Here is an 18,905-nt window from a genome sequence, read left to right as displayed (position 1 = left end):
TATACCAGGTTAGCTCTGCCCCTTTAAGGGGAACATCTTTGAGATCTGGTCGGGTCCCTTGTAAAGTGCTCAAGTTCTCCAACCAGTCATGTATGGGACTGTCTAAATCTTGCTCAGGTAACAGTGTTGCAGGATTGAGGACCTGACTAATGGCAAATTGAACCCATAGGGGGTTGAGAAAAAGAGCCTGATAATGAGTCAATCTGGCATTAGCCACCTGTTAGGAGCTGCTTTAGCACTCCTTCAATAGCGTGAGGAGTAGTCACTCTCAGGGTTTGGCCCAAAGTCAGTTTATCTGAATCTTTGACCAATAAAGTGGTGGCTGCAATTATTTGGAGGAATGGAGGCCATCCCGTTGCCACTGGGACTAATTTCTTTGATAGGTAAGCAGTTGGCCTCTTCCAAGGGCTGAGAGTTTGAGTCATTACTCCTTTAGCTATGCCTTTGTTCTCATCAATGTAAAGATGGAAAGGTTTGTGGATGTCTGGCAAAACTAATGCCAGGGCTTCAAGGAGGGCCTTTTTCAACTGGAAAAAAGCAATTTCCCTTTCTGGGGTCCATTCAAGGGAATTTTCTTGTCCCCTCGTGGCCTCATACAGAGGCTTGGCAATCTCGGTAAATCTGGGTATCCAGAGTTTACAAAATCCCACTGACCCCAAAAACTCACATACCTGTCACCAGGTTCTAGGGTGGGTAATGTTGAGGATTGTCTGTTTGCAGGCTTGAGACAATACGCATTGTCCCCCCTTGAGTATATACCCAATGTACGTTACCTTCCTCTGGCAGAGCTGCACCTTTCTGTCTGAAACTTGTTATCCCATGCATCCAATTCTCTTAGCAAGGCTTCTGTGGCTGAGTGGCAGGCTTCAATAAGGAAGTCATCTACATACTGCAAGAGAGTTATTTAGGGATGGGCCTGGCAGTACTCACCCAGATCCTCATGGAGTGCTTCATCAAAGATGGTGGGTGAGTTTTTAAATCCTTTGGGCAGTCTGGTCCAGGTCAACTGTCCATTGAGTCCACATTCTGGATCACTCCATTCAAAGGCAAATAGACGTTGACTGGCCAGGGCCAGTGACAGACTGAAAAATGTGTCCTTGAGGTCCAGCACTGTGTACACATTGGGCTCAGGTGACAGAGTGCTTAGCAAGTATATGGGATCAGCACTATGGGGTGGATGTCTTCCACCCATTTATTAATTTCCCTCAGATCCTGAATAGGCCAGCCAGTAGTCATTGGAGTGGGGCTTTTTTATTGGCAGGGAAGGAGTATTCCAGGCATACTAACAAGGGACTAATATCCCTTGTTCCCAAAGTCGGTTTATATGAGGTGTTATTCCAAGTTTGGCCTCTTGGGGCCTAAGGTATTGGCCGACTCAGATTGGGCTGGCATTAGCCCTCAATTGGATTATGATTGGGGTCTGATGTTTGACCAGCCCATTCTGGTTTCTCTCTGCCCATACACCTGGAATCCTTTCTGATAGTTCCGTCAGATATGGGCTTTCAAGGGTGGCTTGGGAAGGAGAGGTGTAGAGTTTATATTCTTCCTCCAGTGGTACAATTAACACATGTATAGGACCATTCTGGTTAAGGACCTATACTCCCTCGGAGTTGAAATGGCTTTGTGTCCCCATTTTAGTCAAGAGATCTTGCCCCAAGTGTGGATGTGGACACCCAGGGATAACAATGAATGGATGGGTTACCCATCCCATTCCTAAGTCCACTTTTCTTCAGGTAATCCATGAGTATTGATTGGTCCCAGTGGCCCCCTGGACCCATGTCCTCTTGGTGGGCAAGAGTCCCATGGGCTGTTTCAGAATTGAATGTTAGGCCTCAGTGTCAACTAAAAAATCTATTGGTTTCCCCTCCACCTTCAAGGTTACCCAGGGCTCATGGGGGGGGGGGGCGTGAGCCCGGATGCCTTCAGTCACTGAGTTCTCCTATTTCCAGAACTTTAGGACTCTTGTCTTTCTTTTGTGGACATTCATTTTTCCAATGTCCCATCTCTTTACAATAAGCACATTGGTCCTTTTGGAGACAGGGTCAGTATGACCCTTCCCGTCTTGATTGGGAGGGTGGTCTGCCCCTAAGCCATGTTCTTTAATTCCCTTGAGTCAGAATTTCCTGTGCCAGCCAATAATATTTTTCCCAGGCCTCTAGTTTGTTTGTCTTCTGAAGTCTCTCTATTATTATAAACATTTTCTGCTATTGCTACTAGCTCTGAAATTTGCTTACCTGCAAAACAATCCAGTCATTGGAGCATTCTGCAGATGTCTGACACTGCCTGGTTGACAAAAGCCAAGTTCAAAGCAGACTGGTTTTCTCTTGATTCCGGGTCCAGAGGCATATAGGTCTGGTAGGCTCCTAGTAGCCTCTCTAAAAAGGCCCCTGGGCTTTCCTCCTTACCTTGTATAACCTGTCCTACCTTAGATAAATTTGTGGGCTTCTTAGCAGCCTCTCAGAGACCTGCCTTTAGAATCTGGCAGTAAGCTCTGAGTCTCTCCTTACCTTCAAGGCTGTTGAGGTCCCAGTCAAGGTGGGTCAGAGGAAAAGCCACATCTATGATGGCCTGCATGACTGTGGATTGGCCATTAGGTCCAGGAACTAGCTTGCAAGTGGTGGCTAGAATTCGCTTTTTCCTCTGTTGTTAAGAGAACCTGCAAAAGCTGCTGACAATCATCCGAATTGGGGTGGTGAGTTATCATTACAGAATCTAACAAGTCTAAGAGGGCTGAGGGTTTCTCTGAAAATTTTGGATTCTGCATCTTCCAATTATACAGGTCGCTGGTAGAAAAAGGGATATGTGTCACGAACTATTGGCCATCCTGATGCAGGGGTGGGGGCAGTTGTTTTTTGCAAAAGCAGTGTGACTGCAGCGGAGTCTGCCTGTCTTGTGGCTTGGGCTCATGTGTGGGAAGACTGATCATGTTTCCTCCTTCTTACCCAGGACCCTGAACAGCAGTTCTCGCACATGGTATAGGCGGCACAGGGGCAGATACATAGGGAGGCACGTAGAGATCTTCCTCTGGGGCAGAGGGGGTTAGGACTGCCAGCTTATGATCTTCCAGTGTTTTTTGTTCCCTGATAGGCAGTATGGCTGGGGCTGGCATCAAAAAGGGAGTTAATAAGGGTTGGGGGGGCTTACTACTACATATTGTTAAGCTGTAATGTATGGGACCTGGTTAGGGTGTCCAGGATTCCCATACACAATACCTTTGACCTGGTAAATAGTAGGGAGATGAAAAGCGCCTCCCTCTGGCCATCCTATGTTAAAAGTTGGCCATTCGTTCTTGCAAAAGATGGTTAATTTTCCTGACTGCCAGACCCAAATTCTCTGCCATGTGTCAGAAGTCCTTAAAATGTGACTGGACTAGGTCCAAAGGGGTGGAACTAGTTGCCTGCCCCATAATACTTCTCTACAATATTTTCAAGAACCAGAAAAGGACAAACAGCACACAGATACACAGACATGAAAACAGATTTCCCAGGAAATGAAAAAGACATTCAAATGTTGCAGTTGGCAGCCTGTCCTGTGAATGGGCTCCACCCGATGGGCATGACCCATCTCCTTTTATCAGAACCAGTGTCAGGCTGAAGTTTTCAGGCTCCACCAGTTCAGAGCTTTTCAGCTCCACCAGAAGGGTTTCTGGAGCATCCTCAGGACCCTCTGGCCCTGAGGTAACTAGTGGCTCATCAGCCTTACCTCCCTGGACCTCCAGATTGCATCCAGATGCCAGATTTGCTGAAAATAAAGCAGAGCAGAGACACATAAATAGGTGCCCAACTCACTAATCGGTGGAGAGCTAAGTGCCCTCCAGGAAACACTTTATTGTTTCAGGGGAGGGGAGTGGTTCTCAGCAATCCTGGATGAACCCCCAATTGTAAGAACCCAGGAATCACTGAAGAAAGACCCCAGACTCAAATAGTATGTAAAAACAAAAGAACATTTATTCTTCAGAATCAGCCAGCATGCAGGGGTTGACCATTCATACAAAATGGCAACCCTGAGAGGAGCTTGCAGGCTCCTTTAAGCATAAGTAAGGAAGGTTTTTGCAGGCAATTAGTTCTACAGTTTGATTGGCTAATTTGAACAAGGGTTACATTTGATTGGTTCTAAGATATTCAAGCCTAGGTTTTAAGGGGAATTCCGAGTAGGTGAGGTAACCCTGATTATGATTGGTCTACAATTACATCTATACATCCTTGATTGGTTGGGGCCAAGAGGCCTTGAATTTCCAGGAAGTTACTCAGCTTTTTTCCAGCCAGGACAGTCACTGATTAATGGCCCTTTGCTCTAATTTTAGGCCTAGCATTGGAGGTGTTTTGCTGAAGCCTATCATGGTGTTGATTTAGTTTTTTCAGTTCCACTTCCTAAAGTTTCCACAGCATTCCTGAACAGTGTCACTATTTGGGAAACAGGTGTTCAGAAACATGAGCCTATGATTGATATTACATATTCAAACTACAATAAGCAGAATGAGTTGCTTGGAGGAGTATTTGAGAAGAGCTTGCCAGCAATCAGCTACTCAATTCATATACAATGAAGTGTTTTGGATTAAAATGGAGATAAATATTCAAGATGTGAGGAGCTGGAGAGATGGCTTACCAGTTAAGGCACTTTCTTGTGAAGCCTAAGGATCCAGGTTCATTTCTCTAGGTCCCATATAAGCCAGATGCACAAGGTGGCACGTGCATCTGGAGTTTGTTTGCAGTGGCTAGAGGCCCTGGCATGCCCATTCTTTCTCTCTCTCTTTCTCCCTCTGTCTAAATAAATAAAAATATCCCAGATGTGGTGGTACAAAATTTTAATCCCATCACTGCAGAGACTGAGATAGAAGGATCACCAGGAGTTAGAGTCCAGCCTGGGCTAGAGTGAGACCTTACCTGTTATAGTGTACAGCCTCAGATTCACTGAGATGAACTTCCAGACCAGGCATAGTTATGGAGGAAGGGATTTATTGCAGTTTACAGATCCAGGGAAAGTTCCATAATAGCAGAAGAAGCTGGCCTTCCTTCACAGGACCAAACACACAGAAAGAAGCAGAAGCCTAAAAGCCAAAAGCCACACAGCACAGCATACTTCAGGAAATCCAGCTAGGTACAATTTGCATATTTTGAAATTGAAATCTCAAATCCACCACCACACCTTAAGATTTGCCTAGTGAAACCACCACCAGCCAGGTGGCTGCAGATGCAAACTAATAAAACATTGAATATATTGGGGACCATCTATTCAAACTACTATACCTGGGAAAAATATAAATAAATAAATATAAAAATAAAATGGAGGTAAGGAAAGACATGATAATAACATAGATAATAATTGCTACTATTAAAATTTCCAGGGCTAGAGAGATGGCTCAATAGTTAAGGGTGTTTGTTGAAGGCCCAAGTTCAATTTTCCAGTATGCACTTATAGGATAGTATAATTTATAGTATAACTTACTCACAAAGTGGCACATGTATGTGACATTAAGGTACAGTGGAAGGAGGCCCTGACATGCTTTGCCCTTTCTCTCTCTCTCTCTCTCCTTGCAAGTAAATAATGAATTAAAAATTTCCAAATCAAGTCTCATTACATTCTGACATACAAAGGATAACAATGATCATGATTTATTTCCTTCCTTCCTTCCTTCCTTCTTTCTTTCTTTCTTTCTTTCTTTCTTTCTTTCTTCTTTCTTTCTTTTTTTTCAGAGCTGGAGATCAAATTCAGGGACTCATACATGACAGGTTAAGAGTTTTGCCAGTAAACCACACCCCACTCAGTTCCAATATAAGGTTTTTTTTTTTTTTTTTTTTTTTTTTTTTTTTTTTTTTTTGAGACAGGACCTTGATATGTGTGTAGGCCAAACTGGACTCGAGATATTTTTTAATTTTTTGTTTATTATTTATTTATTTATTTATTTGAGAGCAACACAGAGAGAGAGAGAGAGAGAGAGAGAGAGAGGGAGAATGGGTGTTCCAGGGTCTGCAGCCACTGTAAACAAACTCCAAGACATGCATCACTTTGTGCATCTGTCTTATGTGGGTCCTGGGGAATTGAGCCTCGAACCAGGATCGTTAGGCTTCACAGACAAGCGCTTAACCACTAAGCCATCTCTCCAGCCCTTAAATTTTTTAATTAACAATTTTCATATATGTATAATATATTTTTACCATAGTCTCACCATTACCTACTCTTGTTCCCCTTCTACCATTCCCCTTCCCTTGAAACCCTTCTTTCCAAATAATATGATGTCTTTTTCCCCATCCATGACAGAATGTTGATAGGTTCAATGGTGTCTGGAAGACAACATTCCAAAACACTTCTTCCCATCCTCCAGCTCTTACATGGTTTCCACCCCCTCTTCCACAATATTCTCTGAACCATAGAGGTAGTGATATAGATGTTGCATCTAGCACTGAACACTCAGAAGTCATTAATTCTCCATATTTTGAAAAACTTTTCTTACATATCTGCCAAATCAGACAGTAACACATGTCCTTTTTGCTTTATAACTCTCCTTTATAACTCTGTGTGATTATCTCAGCCTCAGAGGCGTATCTTATTAAACATAACAAATGTCCAGGCCATCTCTGCAGTAAATCTACACTCTAATCCCTTATATGCCACATTCAGGGACTTTAAACACACTCTCTAATCCTTTGACTATTTTCAGGGCATCCTCGTATTCATATGGAAGACCCCACTCAACAAGTATCATGTCATCTCATACCACACAGAGGAGGATAGCCACCATGGGAATCCCTACCCCCACCCCCCACCTTGCAGACACTTACCTCAGACTTAGTTGCATGTCTTAATATCCACTGCAAGACCCATACAACTGTTACGGGGTCCAGTGTCATACAAGTAAGACCATCGACTTATGGAATGTGAGACAGTTTTATAAGGTAAAAAAGAAAGAACAGAAATAGGAAAAGTCTGGTACACCAGGTCTCCACTCCAGATTCTGAGTGAAGCCCTGAATTGTTTGGAGTGTCAGCTTTTATTGGAAATAACCACATGATGTTAGTAAAAAAAAAAAAAAACCAGGATGGGAGTTAAACACTAAATCTTAATTTACATGTGACAGTTACAGCAATAAAATTAAAATAAAGGAACTTGTAAACAGATCTATTGGTCAGTTACAGGAAGCGCTACCTGGGGGTTGCAAGGTAGGCCTGTGACCAGGAGTCCCACTTATCTTAAGGAGTTTGTTCAATAATGCAGATCCCAGGAAATGCTGTTCATCCCAGCAGAGCCTCTTGTTTACCTGCTATTAGCAGAGCCTCCTGTTTGTCTGCCATCAACAGAGGCTCCTGACTTCTATATTTCTCTAGGCTAGGTATAAAGAAATGTAGAGAAGTTTAGTTTCCTATTGTTTAATTTTCTATTCTTTGGAGGTAATATCACTCACAAAACATATTAATGAACCAGAGATTCTCAATTTTGTGAATTAATTACTTTCTCATTGTGATCAAATATCTGATAAGGAGCAATTTAAGGAAGGAATGGGTTGTTGAAGAAATCAAGAAGGAAATAAGAGAATTTTTAGAACTGAAATTTTTAGAATGAAAGTGAAAACTGTGTGAACAAACAAAATCTGCCTGCTGCAACATCAACCAGCCTGGCAAGATGAACCCGTGGGTGCAATACTGGAACATAAGCTATGGGTGGGGGGGGGGATCTACTGGTCTCTGATTGGATATGAGACCTTGCTCAATGGGGAGAGAATTCACGCATTGTACAACTATGACTTGGAAGGTCATACATCCTAGAAAGAAGGATCCACTGTTCTCTGGTTAAATGAAGACATTACACCCATCAAAAGTCCCTTCAAGTGTATATGTTGATGACCTTTGATAAATGCTATTCTCACTTTTGGTTAAAGAACCTTCTTTTCAAGCCAGGTGTGGTGGCTCACACCTTTGATCGCAGCACTCAGGAGGCAGAGGTAGGAGGATCACCATGAGTTCAAGGCCACCCTGAGACTACATAGTGAATTCCAGGTCAAAAAAAAAAAACAAAACCCCACAAACCTTCTTTTCATAAATGGTGGTGAATGCCAGGGAGCCCCAAGGCTCATAAAAATGGAGAGAATACCAGGGCTTTGCACTGTATTGGTCATCTCTAATTTATTTTTTCAAGGTAGGGTCTCACTGTAGCCCAGGCTGGCCTTGAACTCACAGTGATCCTCCTACCTCTGCCTCCCCAGTACTGAGATTAAAGGCATGCGCCACCATGGCTGGCCATATTAGTTATCTGTATGACACCTGCCAGGGTTCAGGAAACATTTCAGAGGAAGTAGTTGAGTGACTTTGAGTGCTACTCTGTTAGGAAGAAAACTCACCTTTATGGATATGGCATTAGACAATGAGGAGACTCAAAACACATCAAAGATAGCAATAAGACACTGTCAAGAGCTCAACACTGAAGAATATTTCTATCAGCCCTTCCAAGGCTGAGGTAACATTGTGGAATAGAAGGCAGAAAGAATGCAAGCACCACAGCATGAGAGAAGTCATACTTTGGGACATGTCCTCAATATGAACCCCCTGGTACATTCATGACTCTGTAATAGTTGGTTAATGATACCCCCCACAAGATCTTCATTGTTCTGAGCCCAACAACATTTTGACATGGAGGAAAAAGGAGGACAAAAGGAATAAGACAGCAAAACAGAGGAAGGACTAACATGAAAGAAGAGGGTCCTAAGAAGGCAAGGGTTGAGGGAAGAGAAGACAAAAGTTATAACAGAATAGGCACATGGTAAAATTATAGTATGTTCATGTATTAAAGTTCCCAATTAAAAAAAAGTCAGGGCTGGAGGGATTGCTTAGCACTTAAGGCATTTACTTGCAAAGCCAAAGGACCCAGGTTCCATTCCCCAGGATCCATGTTAGCCAGATGCATAAGGGTGCATACACATCTGGAGTTTGTTTGCAGTGGCTGGAGGCCCTGGCATGTCCATTCATTCTCTCTCCTTCTTTCCCTGTCAAATAAATAAAATATTAAAAAAAAAAAACACAAAAAACAACAAATTCAGAAGGAGGGAGGAGAGGGGAGGACTTAAGGAGAGGATATTGTGTATATTTAAGTAGATGAATAGATTACTGGGGATTAAATAGCCTAAGTGAGATCAGGGGAAGGTATTAAGTAAAGGAAGGGAGGGAGAAGGTTTAATCAAAATTTAAGGTATTATGAATAAGCCAAATGGAAACCTCCTTTTTTTTTTTTTTTTTTTTGATACTAGCACACTCAGGAGCCATAGACTGTTACTAGAAAAATTTCAGTGCCAGGGATGGGATACCTTCCTGTGAATTATTAACCAGGGAGGTCCTTGATGATGCCCCCCCCACCCAAACATTACAGGTCATTACCAAGGCTCTTGGTTTTCCACCAGAAATAGATAGTAAGATCCTATTGCTGATGACTCCACATGTTTGGGTTGTAAGGTCACTGAGAAATAAAGCTGGAGCTCAGCTGAAAACTCCTCCTTGTGGATCAGCTGACAGAAAGCTAAAATACATGCAGTCCTATGGGAGACAGAAGTCATCAGCAGTGATAAACAACAGTGTTTGAGTTTGTCCAGCCAGGCCAAATGAGCCAACTGATGTAATAGTGGCATGTCTGTTATGGGGGAAACTAACTGCTCTCTAATTAGACTGGAGGCCTGCTCCAGGGATATGGGTATCTGGGTCCTTGGGACTGGACACAGTTTCCCAAAGGCGTCTAGGCAACCATAGTGAGCACGATGATGAAAGAATCACTTTCAGGTGACAGGCTCTGTGAACAGCTTGGTTTAATCAATAGGGAAATGAGTTTATAAGCAGTTGAGGGTCCTAAGAGGATTGGATGTTCAAGGTTGCTTGCTGATGCCTAGTCAGCATATGGGGACATGTAAACAATGGCAAAGAGAAGGTATAGGGTACAGGGGGATGGGCTGTGCAAAGGTTGCTGGCTGATACCATATAAGGAGTTTCCTAGACAACTGGCCAAAGGTCACAGGGCAAAGCCTAAGTTCAGGTGTGCCAGGCTTGGAGTGGGAGTGGCCTCCTGTAGCCTGGATGTCCTTAGTGCCTGGCAGCTCAGGCCCATCTACTGAAGGCTCCAGCCTGTGCCTGGCAGTGCCTGACAAATCCTCCATTGTTTTTATAATGGGGCAGTGTCATCCTGAGTGAGTTCTTTATAATTTACCATAGGTCCAGATAGAGCTAGGTGGTGCATGAGAGCCCGATTAGTAGCAAACTTTAGCAATATTAGTTTAGTAGCAATATTAGTTATTTGTTATCTGAGAAATTTGATGAGATGGGGACTACAAGCAATAGGGTTGCTATGGCAAGGAGGGCACTAAGGAGTGAGAGAAGCCAAGTAACGAAAGGGTTAGAGAATTAGGTGAAAAAAATGTCTTAAGGTCTTGTTTGTTTCCCCTCTTGGAAAGCTCTTGTTGTATTACTTAATAGGCCATTCCTATATTTAAGGTATTTTTTTTTTATCTTTGGTTATACATTTCTCTCTGAGTGTTTAAAACCAAGCAGATAGCCAAAATTTAATTAAGGATTAATTTTAGGGGTCATTAATGGCTCTCTAAAGGAGACTTTAGGGACCCAGGAGTAGCCCTATAGCTTACTGATATTCTCTGTCAGGATGAGTCAGGTCCATACTGGCCAAGTAGTTTTCCCTTCTTTGAGAAGTCAGGAGCATTGATTGCTCCTCAATTGTGATTCTCCTATTTCAGACTGTACACCACTTTTGTTTGGATCTCTGTATCCTCCCTGTTCAGGAAGACAGGTGACTTACCAGGGGTCCAGTGTAGAAGTGGCCCATCATCTGCAGTGGCCTCATGACCACAGGACAAAATATTGGCCCTTTTTGCTCTGATGCTTCCAATTGGCTTTAGCTTCTACATAGGTGATTAACACACTTAGAGAGGAAGTTACACTGGCCAGGATGTATATGCATATAGAGCACATTTGATTACTGAAGTAGATTTAGTTAAAGATTGGCACAAGAACTTCTTAAAATCATTTTGTCCAACCTTTTAAAATTTTGGGGGCTGGAGAGATGGTTTAGCGGTTAAGCGCTTGCCTGTGAAGCCTAAGGACCCCGGTTCCAGGCTCGGTTCCTCAGGTCCCACGTTAGCCAGATGCACAAGGGGGCACACGCATCTGGAGTTCGTTTGCAGAGGCTGGAAGCCCTGGCGTGCCCATTCTCTCTCTCTCCCTCATCTGTCTTTCTCTCTGTGTCTGTCGCTCTCAAATAAATAAAAAATAAAATAAAAATAAATAAAAATTTTGTTCTACTGTGGCAGCATAAGCAATATCTGAGGCATAGAAAGTAGGCACATCTTATATTATACATATTTAATAGTTATTAATACAGGCAAAACCTGTTGTCAGTCTTGAAAATAATACCAATTAATTTACAAACTAATTAATTTAACCTAGAAGTTGTCAGAAAAGGACAAGTAAGACAGTATAAGATCTTAGCACCTGTGTTTGAAAACATCTTTAATTAGTTTGGATACCTGTGTGGGTACCAATTACCCAGAGAACATTAGAAGCAGAACCACAGAGCTTGAAATTATTTTTCTTAGATGAGGACCATTGTTTGAGCATGAGCTTATACCCTAAAGTAGGGACTATGTCTTAAGAGTTAATTTTGTTATAAGCACTGGACTTAAGATGCCAGAAATGAGACAGTTACTTTACATACAATAGAGCAGAATCTGGTCTTAGTTGAGCCAAAACCGCTTAGCTCTAATACAACCCTTGACAAGTCTGTTTTGAAAGGGAAAAAACACCATTTAACAACCAATGATTTTAGCTCAATCTTGATAGCCATTGATTTTAAGTACCATAGAAATTTTTGTTAACATAAAACAATTTTATGTTTTACCCATGACTTAAATTTGATAAAGTTTAAGCAAGCTATCCCAACATATTTTAGCTTGAAAATTTGTTTTTTTTTTTAAGTTTGTAAACAGTTGAAAAATCTTTCACTTTAGGCATGGTGTTTAGGTTTAGTCTGAAAATTCTTTCCTACACATGCACATCTTTATCCACATACTTTAACATTTTGATCTAACTAACACTCAAAAAGCATTTTTAATGAGCATTCTATCTCCAACATTGGAAATTTCTTTCCAGTTTCTTCAATCAACTCATCTCACCTCATAATTAAGCATCTTTCCTATAAGACTATTAAGAGAAGCTACAACAAATTGATTAATCCTATTACTTACTGACAAGCAAGTCATCTAAATTAAAGATAATTTTATGTCATTAATACCTCTAACACACTTGGAAATGATTTTATTAGGAGTAACTAAGGCAAATTTTGTTTGTCTTGAAGCAGGCTGGCCTAGAAGTCAGGTCAGTTGCCTGCTCCTTTTATGTAACAGGACATTACAATCTTTTTAAAAAATACCTGGTAAATTATGAATCACCACCTCAGAAATGTATTGTTTTCAATAATCCTTGTGTAAGTTGAAGTTGACCTAGAACATAAACTCTGTAATCATGAGACTATGTAACAAAGTATTGCATTGTTTATGTAAAACTTTATTTCACCATAGGCTTTATTTAAATATGACCTTTTTTTCCCCCTTGCTACTTCAAGGTGCTGATGCTGAAGGCAGTGTCTGGGTGGGGCTCCCATAAACCTTTGGATCAGTCCCGCTCTGTCCCCAGGCTCTCATCTAGGGTCTGGTTTGGTACACGTGGAGGTAATGGCCAAGACAACTGCCAGCCCAGTTTGGCTTTGAGAAAGGGAAAAAAGGGAGGGGGTCCCTGGGACCGCTGAGGGGGCCACTGGGAAGAGAGGCAGAGATATTGCCCCTGCACGGGCTGAGGCACCATTGTTTTGGCACACATGAGTCTGTCACCATATCTGAGCCACTTTGGAGTGCTTGCAAATCCAGCTTACAGTTTTGCTGCTGCTCTAGCAAAGAAACTTGGAAGGAGATGAAAAGTGAGTGAGGGGAAATTTCCTTCCTGAACTATTCGTTTCCTAGCCAGATAAGCTATGTAGGTCCATGTATCTTGGTCACATGGATCCCCAGAAATCATCCAGGGGGTGACCTGGAGGACTTCCTCCCAGAATTAGCTGACCCTCTGGGAGAGCTTGATTCATCTTACTTTCAGGAGAGCCCTTAATCTACAAATCTGTGATTCCTTTTGGTGGAGACAATATTCATGATAGAAAAAGAGTGGAAATGCCAAGACCATAGGTCAACACTCCCAACAGCTGAATAGCACCGCAGGGGATTCCTCAGTGGTCAGGACATAAGCCTGTCCAAAAGTTTAAGAGACCAGTGAACTGCCCTACAGGCTTTTAAGAGGTTGATGTGTTACTGGCTTTTTGTATTGGAGAGAAGTAGATCTTTGCCAAAACCCAACGGGCTTTCAGGATCCAGGCAGAGGACGACTGGTCTTTAGTCAGTACTGAAAAGTGACCTCAGTGAAGAGACATCAGTTGCCAGTTCATCGTGTCTGGTCCCTTGCAATAGCATGAACCAAAAATACCTTCCAGCCCTCAAAAATATGGAGTCAAGGCCACATGGGGTGATATCTTCCAGTCTCTCTGGGAGAGCACTCACCTATCCTATACCATCTCATAGGATCCCTGTTCAAGTGCTAGTTGTGGGTCCCTGGGTCCTCAGGACCAGCTACTCTTCCTCAAAGGTGTCCAGGCAACCATGGTGAGCGTGATGATGAAAGTATCACTTTTGGGAGACAGGCTCTGTGAACAGCTCAGTTTAATCAATAGGGAAATGGGTTTTTAAACAGTTGAGGGTCTGAAGGGGATTGGATGTACAAGGTTGCTTGCTGATGCCTAATCAGCATATGGGGACATACGTTCTAGCACGTAAGCAATGGCAGGGAGAAGGCATAGGGTACAGGTGGATGGGCTGTGCAAAAGTTTTCCTATATAAGGAGTTTCCTAGGCAACTGGCCAAAGGTCATCACAGGGAAAAGCCTACGTTCAGGTGTGTCGGGCTTGGAGAGGGAGTGGCCTCCTATAGCTCAGGGGGTTCTTAGCTGTACCTGGCAGCTCAGGCCCATCTACTGAAGTCTCCAGCCTGTGCTTCATAGTGCCCAACACATGGGATATCTGGTACTGAAAATCTAGTCAAAAACCTATGGCAGGGAGGTCGTGAGCCCTAGGGCAGTGATGCCTGCTGTTGTTGGGCTAAATGCATACATTATACTCATCAAACTGCCCTGTAAGCACCTTCTTTAATGTTCATACATATATATATATATATATATATATATATATATATATATATATATATTTATTTTTTTTTTTGGTTTTTTGAGGCAGGGTCTCACTCTGGCTCAGGCTGACCTGGAATTCACTATGTAGTCTCAGGGTGGCCTCAAACTCACGGCGATCCTCCTGCCTCTGCCTCCCGAGTGCTGGGATTAAAGGCGTGCGCCACCACGCCCGGCTTCATACCCATATATTAATGCTACTCTCATTTTTGGTTAGAGAAGCTTTTCTTTTCAGATGGTGGTGGCCCCTGGGATGACTCAAAAGACACCATACTTCTGAGAAGAAGTGACAGTGGAATGTTCAGCCCTGGAACATCTCTACCACATGTTCCAAGGCTCAAAGTCCATTGTCGAAGAGCAGAAAGAATTTAAGAGCCAAAGGAAGGGTAGGACTTTTTACAATGCATTCTTTTTTCTTTCGCTTTTTAATTGAAAATTTCCATAAGTGTAGACAATAACCCATGGTAATTTCCTTCCTCCCTCCACTTGCCCCTTTGAAACTCCACTGTCCATCATATCCCTTCCCCCTCTCAATCAGTCTCTCTTTTATTTTGATGTCATTATGTTTTCCTCCTACTATGAGGGCCTTGTGTAGGTAGTGTCAGACACTGTGAGGTCATGGATATCCAGGTCATTTTGTGTCTGGAGGACATGTTAATAAGGAGTCCTACCCTTCCTTTGGCTCTTACATTCTTTCTGCCACCGCTTTCACAATGGACCCTGAGACTTGGAAGGTGTAATAGAGATATTTCAGTGCTGAGCACTCCTGTCACTTCTTCTCAGTACCATTATGCCTTCTGAGTCATCCCAAGGTCAATGCCACCTGACGAAAGAAGCATCTCCAACCAGAAGTGAGAGTAGCATTAATATATGGGTATGAACATTAAGAGAAGTGCTTACTGGGCAGTTTGGTGAGCATAGTATATGCACTTAGCCAGATACCAGAAGACTTTATACCACTAGGGCTCATGATTACCCCTGTTGTAGATTGTAATTATCAGGGATGTATTCCCTCTCATGCATTCCCTCCCAATTAGAGAGCAGTTGGTTTCCCCCATAACAGACATGTCACTATTGCACCCATTGGCTCATTTGGTCTGGCTGGCAAAATTTAAGGATTGCAGTGTCCACTGTTGAGTATTTCCACTGCTGATTTCTCTCTCTCTCATTGAACTGTATGCAGTGAAGCTTTTTCCAGCTTTCTGTCAACTGGTCTACATGGAGGAGGTTTTCAAATCAGCTCCAGCAGAATTTCTCAGTGATCTTGCAGCCCAATTGTGGAGTCTTCAGCAATAGGGTCTTACCATCTATTCCTGGTGGGAAACCACAAACCTTGGCAATGGCCTGTAATGTTTTAGGGGTATTAGTGACCTTCCTGGCCAAAAACTCACAAGAAGGCATCCCATCCCTGGCACTGAAATTTTTCTTGTAACAATCTATGGTTTCTGAGTGTTCTATTGTCCAAAAAGTAGGTTTCCATATGACTTATTTATATCCTTTTGGATTTTGATTAGCCCTCCCTCCTCCTTTCCTTTACTCAGTCTCTTCCCCTGACCTCACTTAGGCCTTTTCACCCCCAAGAAACTGTTCTTCTACTTATATATATATACAATACCATCCTATTAAGTCTCCCCTCCCTCCTTTTCTATTACCTTTATATCCTCTTTCTAAATTATTGGTATCTACTACTGAGTTTTATTCCAATTCATATACAAGTCCAATAATTTGTAGCTAGGATCCACATATGAGAGAGAACATAGGACATTTTGCTTTCTGGGCCTGAGTTACCTCACTAAGTATAATCCAGATCCATCCATTTGCCTGCAAATTTCATAATTTCATTTTTCTTTACTACTGAGTAGAACTTCATTGTGTAAATGTGTCATATCTTCATTAGCCACTCATCAGTTGAGAGTTACAATGCATTCATACAGATGCAAAATGGCCTGGATATACATGACCTCACAGTGCCTGATACTATCTACACAAGTCCCTCATAACAGAAGGAAAAACTGATGACATAAGGACACCGGGTTGACTCCCCAGTACCCACATAAGCCAGATGCATATGGTGGCGCATGTACCTGGAGTTGGTTTGAGTGGCTGGAGACCAATGTGTACCCCTTCTTTCTCTCAATTTAATAAAAATAAATAAATAAAAGAGTGCTTCTTTGGCAGCACACATACTAAAATTAGAACTATATTGGGCTTCTGTGTGAGAAGGAAAATATTTAGTAACAGAGGCCAGTAAGTTAAAAAAGAGATATAAAGGGAAGAGAAAGGAAGGGAGGAGGGTACTTAATAGGTTGTTATTGTATATATGTAAGTACAATGATTGAGATGGGGAGGTAATATGATGGAGAATGGAATGTCAAAGGGGAAAGTGGGGGGGGGGAGAGGAAGGATATTACCATGGAATATTTTTTATAACCATGGAAAATGTTAATAAAAATTAAATAAATAAATAAATATTAAAAAAAGAACTATACAAAAAAGGTTACCATGGCCCCTGTGCAAGGATGACACACAAATTCATGAAGTGTTCCATATTAAAATAAAAAAGAAGGAAAGAAAAGAGAGACTAATTGAGAGGAGGAGGGATATGATGTAGGGTAGATTTGTGAAGGGGAAAGTGGAGGAGGGCTAGAGAGATGGATCAGCAGTTAAGATCCTATTTGCAAAGCCTAAAGACCTGGGTCCAATTCTCCAGTACTCATATAAGCCAGATGCACAAAGTGGTGTATGCATCTGGAGTTTACTTATAGTGGCTAGAGGCCTTGGTATTACTTGTGTCAAACATTGAATGAATAGGAAAATAAAGCCAGGAGGCTATAAATGAGGGATCCCATGGACATGTGCCTATGATAAAACCTCTTACAGGGCTGGAGGGATGGCTCGGGAATTAAGGCACTTGCCTGCAAAGCCTAAGAACTGTGGTTCAGTTCCAGATGCACTAATTGGTACATGTGTCTGGACTTTGTTTGCAGTGGCTAGAGGCCATTACGTGCCCATTCTCTCTGTCTTTCTGTCTCTCTCTCTCTCTCTTTTAAATAAGTAAACAAAATACTTTACAAAAGAAAAGTTTCTCTTTAAAAAAGAAAACACTGTTACATGGGCTGAAGAGATGGCTTAGCAGTTAAGGTGCTTACCTGTGAAGCCTAAGGACCCAGGTTTGGTTCCCCAGTACCCATGTAAGCCAGATGCATAAGGTGGCACATGTGTCTGGAGTTTGTTTACAGTGGCTAGAGGCCTTGGCATGCCCATTATCTCTTTCTCTCTCAAATAGATAAATAAACAAATAAAAAATTTCAAGTATTTTTTTTTTTCTAAACTGTTACAAAGACTCCCTGATGAGCTCTTTTTCTTAAGCTGGTTACAGTAACTTTTCCCAAGGATTTTCCTTGCTGTAGCTTCCTATACAAAGTAGTGATATGGATGGGCAGCCCAATGTGCAAGAACACTTGATTGAGACGCTCCCTAACAAATTGGTTTCAGGGAAATTACATGTACTTCTTTCTTTTGTCTTTCCAGATATTTCCTTACTTCAATCTTCCTGGCTATATCTCTGACCCACCATGACATGTACATCAAAGATTACAACCTTTCTGTTTACTACTGATTATACTTATTACCTTTGGAGATATTTACTATTGTTATTTAGATTAATAGGCCAAAACTAAACCATGAAGCCAGGAATGGAGGTGCATGCCTTTAATCCCAGCACATGGGAGGCAGAGGTAGGAGGATTGCTGTGAATTTGAGGCCAGCCTGAGATTACATGGTGAATTCCAGGTCACCATGAGCCAGAGTGAGACATGACCTCAAACCACCCCCCCCCCCAGAAAAAATCATGAACCCATGGAGCAATTATTTTCCAATCCTCTCTGTTCTTCAACCCTATCTCTTGGCAACCATCAATCTGTTTTCAGATTTAATGGATTTAATCCATTTTGATATTTCATATAAATAAAACCATATAATAAGACATTATTCATGTTTGAATAGAATAGACAATAGTGGGTTGGAGAGCTGGCTCAGCCTTTAAGGTGTTTGCATGCTAAGGTCTCTAGTATCCCTTGATACAAATATGATGATACAGGTTTAGCAACACTTAACTACTGATATCTCATTCAATATTAATTACCTAGTAAATAAATAGAGGAAGGAAAAACAAACATATCTTCCTAATATACATGTACATGCACACAATCACTCTTATCAAATAGTACAGAAACACTCATGGCAATTACAATCATTGTTTCTGTAACTGGTCATGTGGCCTTCCTAGTATTGGTAACTGTCTTCAGGTACTGCCCATCTGTATTGCCTCTTCCAGCAAGACTCTGCCTTCTAAAGGCTCCACTAGTATGAGGCTTAATCACAAGCACATGAGGCAGTAGGACACTCCACATTCAAACAACCACACTGCCACAGTAATAATTTTGTTCATGGGCCTATTAGACAATGACAGTGATGTCTGGGGAAAGAGATTTACTGTTACGTATAGAGTGGGTCATCTTATCTACTTGATTATTAAAGCCAGTCTCTGTGGAGGTTTCCTTCTGAGGGGACAAAAGTATCTTTACATCCTTTGCCCATTTGGAAAGATCTATCCACATACTCCAAAATCCCAAAGGCTTCCAC

General features: G+C 42.0%; 1 protein-coding gene and 1 non-coding gene across 2 annotated transcripts in view; one reads left to right on the top strand and one right to left on the bottom strand.

Annotated features, from left to right (window-relative positions):
• Positions 1–209: 209 nt before the first annotated feature.
• The window catches only part of LOC105943641, a 65,684-nt gene continuing 46,988 nt past the window's right edge, over positions 210–18,905 (bottom strand). Inside the window, 6 exon segments of the mRNA XM_045155566.1 lie at positions 210–621; positions 774–864; positions 931–1,110; positions 2,508–2,640; positions 3,581–3,741; positions 10,783–10,885. Of these exon segments, the coding sequence (XP_045011501.1) occupies positions 210–621; positions 774–864; positions 931–1,110; positions 2,508–2,640; positions 3,581–3,741; positions 10,783–10,885 (1,080 nt within the window).
• LOC123462544 lies at positions 16,713–16,815 on the top strand. Its single transcript, XR_006638352.1, has one exon. It is a non-coding gene; the product is annotated as a U6 spliceosomal RNA (small nuclear RNA).

Source organism: Jaculus jaculus, chromosome 7 (assembly GCF_020740685.1).
Source record: "Jaculus jaculus isolate mJacJac1 chromosome 7, mJacJac1.mat.Y.cur, whole genome shotgun sequence".
Taxonomy (NCBI): Eukaryota; Metazoa; Chordata; class Mammalia; order Rodentia; family Dipodidae; genus Jaculus; species Jaculus jaculus.
Note: the sequence above shows the minus strand (reverse complement) of the source record. Positions and strands in the feature narration are given on the sequence as shown.